This window comes from Sinohyriopsis cumingii, chromosome 2, assembly GCF_028554795.1.
Source record: "Sinohyriopsis cumingii isolate HCF-2022 chromosome 2, ASM2855479v2, whole genome shotgun sequence".
NCBI lineage: Eukaryota > Metazoa > Mollusca > Bivalvia > Unionida > Unionidae > Sinohyriopsis > Sinohyriopsis cumingii.
This window is the reverse complement of record NC_142962.1, coordinates 133,912,236-133,929,736: the sequence shown is the minus strand read 5'-3', so window position 1 is coordinate 133,929,736 and position 17,501 is coordinate 133,912,236. Positions and strand designations below refer to the sequence as shown.

Here is a 17,501-nt window from a genome sequence, read left to right as displayed (position 1 = left end):
AGTCAATGCAGACTGCACTGCTCTTAAATGACGTGATAGTTAATTATAACATCACTGATGTTATTACCTGGGTGTGTGGTAGCACTATGATAATGATGTAAACCACTCTCTTGATTCTCATACCCAGACAACTCACAAACCTGCTAATAAACCAGGGTCATGCTTGGTTCTCATTTTTATTTTAAAACTAGAAAATACAAAAAACACTGCATCAAAATTGGTAAATTAAACCTCCATTTATCGCTTGTTTTGTTCGTCAGAAATGGTACCCAGAGTTTTAACGAACGTCAGAACTTCTCAACTTTTAATAAGATATGAAGCATTTTGTCACAAATGCTTTCCAAACAATATTCTCAAAACACTGTCAAGAATAATATTCAACAAAATTTCAATCAATGAAAACATTACTAATGAATACTAGTTACAGCACTTTAATCAATAAATACCAATTAAATAAGTTTCTCAAGTGAAATTCATATTTTTATCTTTAAATTTGGCTTCAGTGTAATCATCATAAATGCAATATGCCCTCTTGTAATCAAACATGAAAAATAACAATCTACCATCGCAGCTGTTTCCATGGGCATGTCTGTGAGAACCTAATTAAGACTGCAGTAAACTTAAATTCAAGGAACTCAAAGATCTCCTCGAGGATGAAAAGAAGTTTCACAATTACTAACAATGAAATCATGGCATCAATATTTTACTAATTGAACAGTAAAAAAAGAATTGAGTTTGACGTTGATACTTGTTTCATGCAATAAATGTCCATAGTTTTTTAAGAAAAGGAATCTTGTTTTGTTATGAATCAGCAACAATAAAAAGCAGTGGTGTATTACACAATATTTCTGTGTATACAAGATGAATATTGAAACCTCTTGGAGTAATGTTCTTAATGATCTTTCACAGGCTGTCTACCTTGAAAATAAAGGTAATTTATACAAAAGAAATGAACAACTACATTACAAATAAGCTCTTTCTTGACAAATATTCCCACTGTGATGGCGTCTCCCTTCTTAATTTTTTAGGTCTCTTGGTAACTTGTGACCTTGCTGATAGTGCCATCTATGTTTTTAGCAATGACAAAGAAACTGACGATTACTAGATAACAATCTTGAGGATGACAAGCACACAATTTGATATTACCTCTCTTTCTCTCCGAATGTCACTTTGATGAACATTTGTTGATTCCGACAGTTCATGCTTTAATTTGTTCATCAGTACCATGTAATCATTATTCTTTTGTTCAGCCAAGGCTAGCTCAGACTCAGTCATGGCAAGTCTGAAAATCAGTCACCACATCAATGTAGGTGATAAAAACAAGTCCAAAATATGTCACTGTTACATAAAAAAGACAGTCTAACACAATATGAGGCATACATTTCTAAATGAAACATGAATCAACGCTGACAATGAGTTCTTGGAGATTTGTCATACTGCAACCTGTGCACACCCTTAGCTTATGTGAGGGAATTGATACTAAACTGTATCAATTATACATGGATTTTTTTCAAATCAATTTCCTTTCTGTCCTTGTAAAAAATAAATGCTCCTTTATTCCAAGCTATTAAACTGGTTTCAAAATAGGTATATACTACTGTGGAATAGAGATTTGGCTCTGTCCAGCTTGTCCAGCAGGACACAACTTTTCTCTGATTTGGCTCTGTCCTGCTTGACCAGCAAGACTAAATTTTTGTCTGATTTTGCACACTATCAAACATCAAGTTCAAAATAAGTGAAATGCTTCCACTACTGGATATTCATAAGCATAACCATATTAGCTTTCTTCACTTCAAGAGTGGTGAACTGCATATAAACATATAAAATCTACATCAAAACGACGTAAAATGGGAATGATTAACATTTACATCATTCAGTCATTACTAGTCTTCATTTATTTGCAGGCCAATCAAACTTCCATTGATAGCCATGTAAGAGTGGGTAAACTCAAGGTCTACAGTATAAAAAATAATGCAAGACAATTACTTAGCTGCAAGAGAATTAAAGGCAGATTTTCTTTCCTCTAGAGTATCTTGCAACTGGCTTATCTTCTGGTTGGTGGACCTTGAAAAGAAATGATGATTTTGTCCCTGAGGTTATGTGGGAAACTAATGTTTTACTAACGGCTTGATGAAGCAGATGATAAAATTAAATACAACTGTAACTTGTAATTATAACAGTACTATACTGTTTGTAGTATTTTGTGCACTATTATAAATATTTGCTGGATATACAAATAATTGTATGTAACAACATTGATCACAATATTTGGTTTTTCTTAAGTACAAGCCTTAATAAGAACATAAATTTATTTGCAAGAAAAACTTCAGGACACACAGATTGCATGGAAATATGGGAACCAGCCTGGAAATGGGTGAACATAATGAAAGTTATTTTGTAGGAAAAGAATATTTTGAGAGCTTATCCTAATTGTAACTTTAAAAAAAAATAGAGACACTGTTTTCTTAATGAAATTTCAGTCCTTTAACAGTCTTGATTTTGGAACACTTATTACTGAAATTAGCACCTGACACTTTGGTGCGGAATGCAAGCACGTTCCAAAAAATGCCAAGGCTCATATTCTTTTCTCTAAACAGAAGCTGTCACCCAGGTTTCATCTATACTGATAAATAAAGATCTGATCATGAACACTCAGAAATTTAAAGTTATTGAACTTTTAATATCATGGTGTTTGCATAGGTTTACTGTGGGAACTGAATTAGTACATGAGTCCTTCAAGAACAAAAAAGATTTATACGGCTTGATGGTAGAATGTGTAGATCTTTAAAAAAGATTTTCTGATGTTAATCACACCACAGATTATTAATGATGACCTTCTTTGACACGGTATGCATAAAAGACCTTAGAGACATAAATATAATAGGGACACTCAAGGCTGATATAGTGACGAGAAACCATCTGGATACACATATATACAATTCAATTGTGTCACACTTCGTCAAGCAATTTTTTACCAAGAGGTTATAAAGCTGTACTCCCTAATATTTCTATTCTGAGCCTCTCATGTGCTTGCTACTACACAATTTTTTATATGCAGTTTCAACAAGGAGAGCAACTTTATGTCATTTTATTTCATCTGATGCTATTAAAACATTCAAACAATCTGACAAGCATTTGGTATCCAATCGAGCAGACATGCTATCACCCTTATTCATGCTTTGATACACTATAAAATAATAATTTATTATATCTTAGTTTATGCACATCTTAATGATCTTTAGTTATTTTAAGTTCAAACTGCAATTTTGCAATGGGCTTCATCTAATAATGACCATTAAGGTGTGTGCATGTAATTTGGCTTTTTAACGTAGCTTTAACAATTTTTCAGTCATATCACTACAACGTCTGCAGTGTGGCAGTTATAGTGATGTCTAGCACTGGGGCATCATGCCACAGACATCTAGCACCATGTCCCACCCAGTCACATTATCCTGACACCAGGCCAACCAGTCCTAACACTAACCTCTTAATGCTGAGCGCCAAGCGAGGCAACTGTTAGTGCCTTTTTTACAAGTCTTTGGTATGACTCGACCGGGATTCAAACCTACGACCTCCTGGATCCGGGGTGGATGCTCTAACAACTTGTCCACTGGAGCGGTCCACCATTAAGGGAGGAATTGGTGGTGTGGAAAGCTGATGTAAACTCCATATCATGAGCACAAAGCAAGACAACAATGAAATATTTAAGATTATAATATTGGGTGTTGTTGTTGTTGTTTGGGGTTAAACACCATTTTTCAGCACATGATAGGCTATACATGGCAGCCAGTAAAACTAATGGAGAAGAATGCAAACCCCAATATTGGGTGTAAACTTATCTCAATACTGGCAGATGACAAATCACAAATAAAAGATTAAAAAATTTCATAAGGGTCTCAAACAGCAGCTATGGATACTGGCATATAAGTTCTGACAGGAAAAAAAACATGGTTAAGATCAATACATAAAAAGGTCTTTTGTGTACAAATATGGTAAAAGGTTTAAATTTTGTTGATTACAAAATAAGAGAAATAAACCAGTTATAGCTACTTAAAACTAATGTACCTCTTGGATTTTCTCAACAAGTCTTCTTGTGTCTCAATAGTATCCATCAATTCATTTACCTGTTAAAAATAACAATAGTGCCCCTCAATTCATTTACCTGTTAGAAATTACAATAGTATCAATCAATTCATTTACCTGTTAAAAATTACAATATAAATGGTTGTTTCCTATATAGATGGTAACTGTCAGATTTCAAAGAAATTTCAGTACAAGGCATGGTCTGTAGTTTTCTAAATTTGCACTGGTTTCCTACTGAAAGATTTGAAGTTTAAATTTGACCTGAAGGGATTTGCTTGTAAACTGTATCTACTGAAAGACTTGAAGTCTAAATCGTACCTGATGGACTTTATTTATAAACTATACCTACTAAAAGATCGGAAGTTGAAATCTTACCTGAAGGGCTTTATTTGTAAACTGTACCTACTAAACGATCTGAAGTTGAAATCTTACTTGAAGGGCTTTGCTCTCCTCCATCTGTTGGATATGCCTGGTTAAAGTGGATGTCTTTTTCCTAAAATCATCAGTAAGCAATGCCCTGTCTTCATTCTGGGAAATGGCTGTGTCTGCAAAAAATTTAGTGAAAAGAGAACTAATATAATATAATTGGTCAATTCTGAAGGGCAATTGTGTTATTTATATTAGAAAGTAGAATTAAAATGTAAACAAACTCAACAAGAGTGCTGTAAATGTTACATTTTACATCCACGTTGTGACTGCTTCATTTACAAGCTAGTAAGTTTGCCAAAAATAAAAACTACAAATGGAACATTGGACTACATATATGCTATAGAAATGACACTTTTTAGTTCACTGTGACCTTGACTTATGACATTTTGAATTCCAAATCAGTAGGATTCTTCCTTGTCTTGAATGCAACTCATCCCCAAAATTTGGACAAGGAAACAAGTTTTATTTTCCAGTCTATACTGGCAACCTTTGGACTATTGGCTAAAAAACTTTATAGGTGTCCTTCTTGTCTCCAATGTATGCTATCTAAAAAAGTTTGTTCATGGCTTGAGTATAGGCCTTAAGTGATTCTGTGGAAACGGTTTTCCTTCTTGGAGTCCCTCTAATCCTCACCTTTGACCTTTCAAACCCAAATAGATAGGATTCTTCCTTGTCTCAAATACAAGCAATCAACAAAGTTTAGTCATGGCATGTGATACAAAACATTTTTGTGGAATTAAAATTTCCATTTTTTGGCACCTGTTACCATGACCTTTGACCTTACGAGTCCAAGAAAGAAAACTGAATATGCACCTTCCTTGTCTCAAATGCAAGCCATCCAAAATATTTGGTCATGGTAGATAATATACAAGCGGCCCATGTGGACCTGATATCACTCACCTAATATAACAGTTGACCATTTCACTAAGCAGACTTATGTAGTAGTGTAAGAACACATCATATATAAACTATTCTCCCAAACTTCATATCAAAATGAGTTTTAAGCACAATTTGTCTTGCTAAAAACTGAAATCATCCATGATCTTATTGATAATAAAACCAATATATCAAAACAACAGGTTTAAATGTGGGAGAAGCCAAGTCAATCAGATTCATGATTATCTCACTAATATGAATTGATCTTGCTCCTTATTGAAACAGACCAAAATCATGATGATAGAAGCCTACAGACCAAGTTTGATCAAAATCAGATCACAAATATGGCTTCTGGAATGGTAACAAGCTCAGCCAATCAGATGCAATATTACATCATTAATATCCATGGATCTAGCTCATCATCAAACCTATTCAGAATCTTCATAAGTCAACATTACAAATCGCATTGAAATCAGATCACAAAAATGAAGTCAACATTACAAATCGCATTGAAATCAGATCACAAAAATGAAGTCAATATTACAAATCGCATTGATTTCAGATCACAAAAATGAAGTCAATATTACAAATTGCACTGAAATCAGATCACAAAAATTACTGTAAGAAGCTCAGCCAATGAAATGAAAGATCAACTTATTAACATGTATTCATTTTCAAATTTAGATAAGACATTGATATAAGTATATATTCCAGGTGTGATCAAATTTGAATCATAAATATGGCCTACAGTGAGGTAACAAGTTTTGCTACTTAGATGAAAGATCCCTTCATAGTATATATGAATCTTTATCAAAACCGTCCATTCCATGCCCAATTAAAATCAGATAAAATATCTAGCCTCCAGAGTGAGAACAAGGTCACATCATTAATATGTGGATTTCACTCATCTGCCAATCAGATGCAAGATTATTTCAATAATATGTGTGTATCTCTGTCATTATTGGACCCATCCAAGGTCCTGAAGACATAAACTTATATTTCAAGTTTTTGTTAGAAACTGGGTCAGAAATATGGCTTTCAGAGGGGAGACAAGCAGAATCAATCTGAATGAAGATCACTACATTTTACATGGATCTTACTATCAAATGTAATTATGATCAAACACGCATCATTAAATTTGACATTTCTTTCAAGATCCATATTAAGTTTCTCTTAACAGTTAAATAATTATTAAATACTGTGCAGAGTGCATTTTATGCTAATTTGAAACAATCTGTTGGAGTTCTCACACATCACTGCTTTCCAAGTGTGCAAATATATAAAACTTTTGCATGGTTTGCCAACTACCCACCACCACCACCACTGCAGCATCCAAAATTTGGTTGAAATGCAAAGATAATTAAGAAAGTTATTGTGAAAAAGTAAAGTGGGATGGATGGATGAAAGGAAAGGTGAAAATTCAACTCGTATTAAAAATATTCAAATATAAATAACTGCAACAAGTCCTTTTAAGGTGCAAACATGGGTTCTTAAAATCCAATAAATTTTTATAAAGTGATGATATGGCATAGAAAAATATTTACCTATTGCCTTCAATATATCAGCAGGAATGTTATTTCCAGCAAGTTCTACCCTTGTAAGGGTTTTATTGGTTTGTAACATCTCCAGCAAAGCTCTCCCTCCCAACAGTCCAACATTGTTCCATCTCAAATCTGCAGATTACAAAACTGTCATTTTCATAGGTCATTATTTTAACTCAAAATTCTCAAACATTCAAGCACTGCTCTGGTGGCCTAGTAATTAGAGTGTCTGTCTTGGATGCAAGAGACTGCAGCTTCAAACCCTGGCCAACTCATACCAAAGATTTATAAAACTGGTACTAACAGCTCCCTTGCTAGGCACTTAGCATTAAGAGGTTAGTGTTAAGACTGGTCAGCCTGGTGTCAGGATAATATGACTGTGTGCGACATCATGCTTCATGTCTGCGGCATGATGCCCCAGTGCTAGACATCACTATAAACTGCCACACTGCAGACATCATAGCAATAAGACGGAAAAATTGTAAAAGCTACATTAAAAATCCAAATCACGCAAACACACAGACGTTCAAATTGCAATACACCACTCCATCGATAATACGCACCCTGATAACTTGTGAATCCACTTACAACGTGGGGTCAGGCATGGATCCCATTTTTTAAACCAGAAAATACCAAAAAATGTATCCCTATTTGTTGAAATTGAAGAAAATCACGATCAAAATTGGTAACAGAAACTCATATATCCCTCATTTTATCGTTGAAAACAGTAGATAGGACCTGGAAATTTTAATCAACATTATGAAATATCAACTTTAAAAAGAAGTCATAATTTATTTTACATTTTCTTTCCAATGAAATTCTTAGTACACTATAATTAACGATACTCAAGGAAATTTTGATCGATGAAAATGTTACTTGTGCCTAGTGGAGTCAGTACTTTGATAAATAAATACCAATTAAATAACTTTTTGTATCAATTGAAATTTGTGTTCTAATTCTATCTTTTAGTTCTTTTAAAGTGTAATCACCATAACGGCAATGTGTCCTCCTGTAATTAAATGTAAAATGTGTCAATTTATTATAACAGCTATGTCCGCGAGTGTTTCTCTGAGAACCTAATTAAGTGCCAACCGTGTTTTGAAATCGGACTAGCGAAAACATTTGTTGCATTGTTGCACTAAATTAAAAGCAGGTCTCCTTTTCTATCATCATGTTAATTATGTCTTTTGAATCAAATAAAGGAGGTGGAATAAACAAAAAAGTTAAATGGCATACAAATCAGTCATATGTCGGGTAACTCATTTCAGTTGATCAATCTAACACTGTTATAAATGTTATTGTGTACATAATCAATTAAGCTACCTTAAATTACCATACTCAATCATAACTGTGATTAAAGATAGCAAGGCAACCAAAAGAAATGAGTACTTCATTAAATAAAGAGCTTTGTTTCACAGATATGGACCATTGTGGGGAAAACGAGTTTCAGAGAATTCCTGAATTTGCACATAGAGATATTCTCAAGCATGATAAGATGTTTCACTGTTACTTGCAATGAAATCGTGGCATTAGTATTTACTTATTGAACAGTTCATAAACTGAGTTTTGATGCAGGCAATTGTCTCATGAAATGTTGAGGTTTAAATTATAAAAAGGAATCTAGCTTGATAGTGTATCAACAGTTAGTCTGGATCCCTGCTTCATAGATTCCTTGTTTCGAAAAAACTATCTAAACATCCCTCTGGGAATGAGACTAATCAACAAAAACAAAAAGATGTGACGTAATACACGAATGTTTTCACGTACCGTGTTGGTTGTTGAAACCAATTTGAATCATGTTATCAATCTTTAAGATGTTGGACATTTTGAAAATAAATGTGATTTATACGGAATAACGAACAACTTCATCAGAAAAAACACTTCATTGGCAATTATTCTTGACACGATTATAAAACAAGCATTCAGTCATTAAACAGCCCAGTTCCCCACCCACCCCAACCTGAAGTTCTCTGGATGTCTTTTGTCTAGCTCTAGCTGATTTTTGGGAGGTTCCTCAGTAACTCGTGCCCTTGCTTATAGTACGGTCTATGTTTTTAGACCCCAATGTGTGTGAGTTATCAAGGGATAGGTGTACTTGTGATATACCAGAAACTTATATTATGATAAAAAGCTTGAAACCGAGAAGTTGAGGTTTGTAAACAGTTATACAGATTATATTAATAATCTTCACTTCAGGGTAATTCCAGTGTTTCATGTCTTTCTGAGGCCTCTGCTATTTATATCTGAAGGTACATGTTGTATCTGTTTTCATCTAAAAAAAACAGAATTGAATCCAGACATTTACCTGTATGGATCTATATATCTCAATTACTGCCATCACTGAAGGGAAGAATGGCTTTATTCCCAACAGGAAGGATAAACCACTTATTGAATACAAAGACAGCACAACTGACGGTCACATAATACACTACAACAACACTAAGACAAGGAAAAAAGAGTGACTCTTCCAGAGTAAAAAGAAAAACTTAGGGTCCTAAACCCATGCTAACTTGACGATTGTCTAGGCCACAGCCAATGAACCCACCAGATTAAACCCTTATCTCTGTGATGCTAGATCTTGGAGATAAAAACTTGAGAAGGTTGACTGGGCATGATGGCCAGTGCTCAAAATCTTGTGTTTAAACATGAAATAACTAATTTCATGAGTGGAAATCCTCATCAGGCATATCTGATCCTGTGATAATTCAGGATACGCCAAGAATAATACACACTTAAGTCATGATACCTGGTTTGATGGGTTATATCCTTCTTTCTTTCCTAAAGCAGAAGACATCATGACCCACATCTCTTTACCAAATGTTTGAGACCAAAGACTGGATCTTTCATCACTGCTGCTCTTGACAGTCAGTGGAGGTAAGAGGATAGATGAGCACTTTTTGACTGGCCACATATGGCAACTGATTCTTAGCTATAAAACCCAGCTGTGTAATTAGAATCACAGAACCATCTGATCAGAATACAAGATAATTCTGGTCCACTCAAAAGGTGTGAAGCTGCCTCAAACTAAATGCTGAGGCTATCCTGCTATTAGAAAGCATGTCTTGTAAGTTAGTTGCTTCAACGCATTTCTTAGTCTGCCAGGAATGTGTCCAATCTGGACTGTTATCTTTTGCTGGGAGCACTGGTGCAGAAACTCCCAGACCAGGGTACATAAGTTATGTGATTTGCCCCCCCACATTAACATTTGAGTAAATAAGTGACCACTACAGAATTGTCATGCATTACCAGGACCACTTCCCCCACAGCTGATCTCTCCAACAATAAAAGGCACTAATTATAGATTTATTTCTAAAATCCATACATGAATAGCTTTCTCATCTGGGCCTCAGCTGCCACTTACTGTGGTGAAAAAATGCAAAAAAGTGAACCCCCAAGCCAAATGAACTGGCTTCCATACAAACCATTATATCCAGTTCAGGTTTCTCCACAGGAATTCCTGCCACAAGCCATTGCTTGCATTACCACTCATGCATGAACAGCTTTATCTTAGTCAAGATAAAAATGTGCTGATCTAGATGACTGGAAAACAGACCAAGAAGTGCAATCTGCAAATGGAACATAAATAGGCAACCTAGAGGAATCAAATTTGCTGCTACATTTAGTAAATCGATAAGTTGTTGAAACACACTGATAAAATCTACTTCCTTTTTGGGATCAAAACTGAGATCTTCATAACCTGTGCGATTTGCATCAGAGGTAGACAAACAAGGCCGTGATGGGTCAGAAATTCCACACCCAGATGGAAGAAGTGTTGCGGGGGGTTAAGAACCAAATTTACTAGAATGACCAGGTGGATGAAAAGTGGGATAAGGCTGGTCATTTCCTGCAGCAAAGATTGGGGCTGAAGGCTGGGGGAAGGCTGGAAGGATGACACAGGGGCTGACTGGTTGGCTAAATGGACAGACTTGTTATACTAGCCCCCATATGGTACCATGTACAATGGCATGGATAGCTTTTTTTTGTAGGGTTTTAACACCATTATTTAGCACATGATAGGCTATACATGGCGGCCAGTATTAATGATGGAGGAAGAACCCGGGAAAACCCCGGAAAGAACCACCGACCCTTGAGAAGCTACTGACAAGCTTTCTCACATACCCACACTGGCCGAATCCGAGACTCGAACCTACGCAGACAGAGGCGAAATGGCAGTGATCCGTAATGGAGAGCGCTTTAGACCACTCGGCCACTCGAGGCCCCGGCATGGATAGCCTGTATGCAACAAGGCCCATCAAAGGACTGATCTCCAATTAGTACCTGGTATGCATTGACCACTGGAAGGCCAGACAGGAAGGTTTATACTTGGATGAGAATGTGAAATGATGGCTGGTAAGAAAATTGACCAACTCAGTTTCTTATCACATGCACCCTGTCCTACAGGCCCTATGGCCATGCTTGGACATGCATGGAACCTTATGCCAACTGTTCTGCCAACCATCAGAAGAACAATCCAAAGCAGTATGAGAACGAGCTAAGGAAGTGAGGTGAAAAAACTCCCACAATGAAAGCAACTATCCTGTTGTTTCCTGAATCGATCCCCTCATGTGCGAATCCAGGAGTGTACTAGACTTATTGAAGTGCTTATTATAAAAGGTCAAATGTAATTTACTATCTAACTGCCCCTATAATTGAGCTGCTTTTGATATTTCTTACATGATGAGGCCAATTTTACTGTCTTTGACATTTCTTACATGATAGGCAACTCTTTTGTTTTTGACACATACAGTTTTGGATGTCTATATTTTTTATGCACAGGTACACAATTTATATTTGAAGTGCTTAGTAATTAATCCAGTCAGAAATGACATAAGATGCAGTTTGCAGTACCTGAATGTTTACTAGAGCACTTGGGGGAGATTTCAAATATAAGAGCTCAAATTTCTCCCTTGTTCTTCGGCACATATTTGTACACATTAATCTGTGTATGATTTCCTGCAGAGCACTCCCTTGCTACAAGCCCTTCATTACAACATGGTTCAGGTCAAGCATGATTCCTGCAGAGAACTCCCTTGCTACAAGCCCTTCATTACAGCATGGTTCAGGTCAAGCATGATTCCTGTAGAGAACTCCCTTGCTACAAGCCCTTCATTACAGCATGGTTCAGGTCAAGCATGATTCCTGTAGAGAACTCCCTGCTACAAGCCCTTCATTACAACATAGTTCAGGTCAAGCATGATTCCTGTAGAGAACTCCCTTGCTACAAGCCCTTCATTACAGCATGGTTCAGGTCAAGCATGATTCCTGTAGAGAACTCCCTTGCTACAAGCCCTTCATTACAGCATGGTTCAGGTCAAGCATGATTCCTGTAGAGAACTCCCTTGCTACAAGCCCTTCATTACAGCATGGTTCAGGTCAAGCATGATTCCTGTAGAGAACTCCCTTGCTACAAGCCCTTCATTACAGCATGGTTCAGGTCAAGCATGATTCCTGTAGAGAACTCCCTTGCTACAAGCCCTTCATTACAGCATGGTTCAGGTCAAGCATGATTCCTGTAGAGAACTCCCTTGCTACAAGCCCTTCATTACAGCATGGTTCAGGTCAAGCATGATTCCTGTAGAGAACTCCCTTGCTACAAGCCCTTCATTACAGCATGGTTCAGGTCAAGCATGATTCCTGTAGAGAACTCCCTTGCTACAAGCCCTTCATTACAGCATGGTTCAGGTCAAGCATGATTCCTGTAGAGAACTCCCTTGCTACAAGCCCTTCATTACAGCATGGTTCAGGTCAAGCATGATTCCTGTAGAGAACTCCCTTGCTACAAGCCCTTCATTACAACATGGTTCCTGTCATAGTCCAGGTATGATCCATATACACCACTTACTCACTTCAAACCCTTTATTATAACATTGTTTAGGTTGTGTATGATCTCAACATAGCACTCACTTGCAAAAAGCCCATCATTATAACATGATTCCTGTAATAGTTGAGTATGATGCCTGTACAGTATCCCATCATTATTAGCCCTTCATTATATCATGATTCTTGTAACAGCGGAATATGATGCATGTACAGTACTCCATCATTATAAGCCCTTCATTATATCATGATTCCTGTAATAGTTGAGTATGATGCATGTACAGTACTCCATCATTATAAGCCCTTCCTTATATCATGATTCCTGTAATAGTTGAGTATGATGCATGTACGGTACTCCAACATTATAATCCCTTCATTATAACATGATTCCTGTAATAGCTGAGTATGATGCCTGTACAGTACTCCATCATTATAAGCCCTTCATTATATCATGATTCCTGTAACAGTTGAGTATGATGCCTGTACAGTACTCAATCATTATAAGCCCTTCATTATAACATGATTCCTGTAATAGCTGAGTATGATGCCTGTACAGTACTCCATCATTATAAGCCCTTCATTATAACATGATTCCTGTAATAGTTGAGTATGTTGCCTGTACAGTACTCCATCATTATTAGCCCTTCATTATAACATGATTCCTGTAATAGTCGAGTAAGATGCATGTACAGTACTCCATCATTATAAGCCCTTCATAATAACCTGATTCCTGTAATAGCTGAGTTTGATCCATGTACAGCATTTCTTTACTATAAGCCCTTCATTATTTCATAATTTCTTTAATATGTCAAATATCATCATGGATCAAATTTTATTAAGTGGTTGTAAAATGGTATGTACTTCATTGCAGGGTGGTCTCACTGTAAAGCATTACACTCTATGACTCCCATGCATAGAGCAATTAGAAGTGAACACTATTATGTCTATATGTGACCCATTGTGTTGATTTCTGATAAACACATAAATTTTAACATTACTAATTGAGATTACACACAAAAAGATATTTGGAAAAAACCTGAACTGATGAAAACCTTTACTAAGTTAACAACCGGGTTTCATAACAAATGTACCATATGGAGTCACATATAAGTCGAGTCCAACTGCAAACTACACAGACCCAGGTGCAGATCTGGGTATATGCAGTTTGTAAGAAGTAATGAGCAGAATGAACAATAAAGACCCTGATCTTCTGTCACATGTAATGCCAGATCAGGGTCTATGCTGTTTTTGGTTGGACTGACTTACAGTCAGTATATATTGTACTGTATTTATAGGTTACTGCATTTGTATGGAAAGATATGAACAAATTTTTCAAATGGAATACTGCACGACCTTGGGAGTGCAGTATATTCATTCGACAAAACGAGTTCATATTTTCCCATACAAATGCAGTAACCTTTTTATTATATGCTCATTTTTTAATTATATCTAAGGTTTAATTATATAAACAAAATACATTACAAGAAACAAAGTAACTGAAGCAGCAAGGGAGAAGCACGTTGACAACTGCAAGTGTTTCTGTTCTGTTACTATATGAAATCATAATGTGGGAAAAATATTAAGTCTTTCAATTACAATTATCAAAAAGGTGCTATGGAATTTAATGTTTGTTTCATTTTGAGTGCAGTAAGGAGGATGTAACTGCACTTGGAATATAGTCAAAATTACATTACAATTTCGAAATGTGTAATCAAGCTTCAGAACCCATGACATGGCTCATGTAATTTGGACTTGCAGAACTAAGAAAGTACATTTTGAGGAAATTCAGGATGTAAAACTGTAAGTATATTTTTTGCCATTCTTATTACTAGCTAAAGGAGACAGTTTATGCCTTGTAACTTGCATGTTATTTGTAGGTATCCAGCAATTTTATTAAATCTTGCGTCTATCGCCAAAATCTGAAACACTGTATCAAAAAAATTAACGTGGAATGCAGCAAAGCAGCTGGTATGTGGCAGTCCATGAAACATCTGTTTTAGTTCATTCAGAAAAAAATTTAATCATCCAAAATGTACAGCATCTGCTACACAAGTGTACATGATTTGTTTACAAAGTAGTTCCTAATACACTATTGGGCATATGTGTCCTGCACAAGAGTGCAATATGAAGATGTGCAATATCGTAAAATACTGAACGATTCTAACAATGTAAAGTTAACGGAGAAAAAAATAAGCATATAATAAATAGATAAATGTGATACACATACCTAAAGCATGAAGAACATTATTCTGTTTTAGTGCTCTTGCAAGCTCTGCTGCAGCATCATGACTTATTTGATTGTTTCGTAAATCCAGTGCCTGTAGGACATTGTTTTCTGCCAGACCTTCACAAAATCTTGCAAAAGAGTTGTCCAACATGCCAAGTGCATTCCATTCAAGACATATACTGAGAATAAAAAAGTTCATATTAAAACTGCAAACTAGATGAAAAAAAGAGTAATATTTTGAGACAAACATAAATGTCTAAGATACTGTTCTGAACATTATTAAAGAAATCTTATTAATTAAGTGTACAGGACACAAGAAACCTTGTTAAGCCTGTGTATTTTGATAAACGAACCCTTCTTATGCCTGTGCACTGGGTAAAAGCATCCTTCTTATGCCTGAATGTGACACAAAGGAAACCTTATGCCTGTATACTGGGTAAAAGCAACCTTCTCATGCCTGAATGTGACACAAAGGAAACCTTCTTATGCCTGTATACTGGGTAAAAGCAACCTTCTTATGCCTGAATGTGACACAAAGGAAACCTTCTTATGCCTGTATACTGGGTAAAAGCAACCTTCTTATGCCTGAATGTGACACAAAGGAAACCTTATGCCTGTATACTGGGTAAAAGCAACCTTCTTATGCCTGAATGTGACACAAAGGAAACCTTCTTATGCCTGTATACTGTGTAAAAGCAACCTTCTTATGCCTGAATGTGACACAAAGGAAACCTTCTTATGCCTGTATACTGGGTAAAAGCAACCTTCTTATGCCTGAATGTGACACAAAGGAAACCTTCTTATGCCTGTATACTGGGTAAAAGCAACCTTCTTATGCCTGAATGTGACACAAAGGAAACCTTCTTATGCCTGTATACTGGGTAAAAGCAACCTTCTTATGCCTGAATGTGACACAAAGGAAACCTTATGCCTGTGTATGGGACAAAAGAAACCTTATTAATTATGTGTATTGAGTAAAAGAAACCTTGTTAAATATGTATACTGGAAAAAAGAAACATCTTAAACCTGCGTATTCTGCACAAGAAACATTATTGGGCATATGTATTCAACACAAGATGTGATGTGATGTGATTTGGATTTTTAACGTAGCTTTAACACTTTTTCAGTCATATCGCTATGATGTCTGTAATGTGGCAGTTTATAGTAATATCTAGCACTGGGGCAAAAAGGTTTCATGTGCAGAATACACAGGTTTAAGAGGTTTCTTTTAGCATGTAGCATGATGTCCCACCCAGTCACATTATCCTAACACCAGGCTGACCAGTCCTAACACTAACCTCTTAATGCTGAGTGCCAAGCGAGGCAGCTGTTAGTACCATTTTTGTAAGTCTTTGGAAAGACTTGGCCGGGGATCGAACCCAAGACCTCCTGCATCCGAGGCGGATGCTCTAACCACTAGGCCACCAGAGTGGTGTTTCAACACAAGAAACCTTATTAATCATGTGTCCTGGGCAAAAGAAACCTTATTAAGTATGTGTATTCTGCAAAAGAATCCTTATTAAGCATTTGTATATCAACTGTGATCTTATAAACTGTGATGTTAACTGATAGGTTTAATTGTTAAAATGAATTAGAAATGCACTAAATTTAGTGGCCTCAGTGATAAAACAGACCAACCTTTTCTAAACATGTATTTAGTACTTTAGTACTTAAAAACCTTTAGAAATTATTTTTATTTACTAAACATATAATTGACATAAAGATGATTCTGTTTTTAAAAGTCCAATGCTCTGCCAGCTGAGCTATCACAGCTCCCAAGAGGGGATTAAAAGACATCCCCACCGTGATTTGTAGATAAACCAAAGAATCATGTATGTAGTTCTATATTTAAGTCAAAGGTAAATGCATTTGCTGTCATCTTCAGAATGGGCTGTGGCATAATAAAATATGTCACCAGCTTTTGGCATTAAATTTTCATAAATATTATATATAATACAATGTCACTAGCTTTTGGTGTAGAAAAATATTCATAAATATTATAGATAGTACAATATCTCTCTATGTTTTGGCATACAAATATTCAAAACTAATATATATATAATAGCAGATGTCACCAGCTTTTGGCATACAAAATATTCAAATATAATATATATAATATTAGATGTCACCATATTTTGGCATACAGCTTTCATAAATAATACAAGATGTCACTAACTTTTGGCATACAATTTTCATGAATATAATATATAATACTTGTTCATGTAATATTCTCTCTGTAAAGAATGTATATTTAAAAACAAAAAAGATGGTCTACAGAGACTGAAACTTAAGAAAAGACAACTTCACTGAAGAAGCATATTTTACTCCATTAATTTTTTTATATAAAACTTCAAAAAGTCTAAATGAAACATTTCAAATGTGGTTACATAATAAACTTACTATGTTATACAGAGTTGTTTCCCTCTTATAAGGCCACCCATTTTGCAGCAGGAAAGTGGCCTTATTAGAAAGATGGCCTTTCTAGAGTGGAATTACATAGATGTAAGTACAGTGGTCTCCCTTGTATA

At 35.8% G+C, this 17,501-nt stretch overlaps 1 protein-coding gene across 1 annotated transcript in view; it reads right to left on the bottom strand.

Annotated features, from left to right (window-relative positions):
• The window catches only part of LOC149805878 (leucine-rich repeat-containing protein 45-like), a 61,471-nt gene that overhangs the window by 24,694 nt on the left and 19,276 nt on the right, over positions 1–17,501 (bottom strand). Inside the window, exons 6-11 of the mRNA XM_089950621.1 lie at positions 14,974–15,152; positions 6,933–7,061; positions 4,516–4,628; positions 4,066–4,124; positions 1,987–2,064; positions 1,147–1,282 (exon numbers count right to left, since the gene is read on the bottom strand). Of these exons, the coding sequence (XP_089806747.1) occupies positions 1,147–1,282; positions 1,987–2,064; positions 4,066–4,124; positions 4,516–4,628; positions 6,933–7,061; positions 14,974–15,152 (694 nt within the window). The remainder of the gene's footprint in view (positions 1–1,146; positions 1,283–1,986; positions 2,065–4,065; positions 4,125–4,515; positions 4,629–6,932; positions 7,062–14,973; positions 15,153–17,501) is intronic.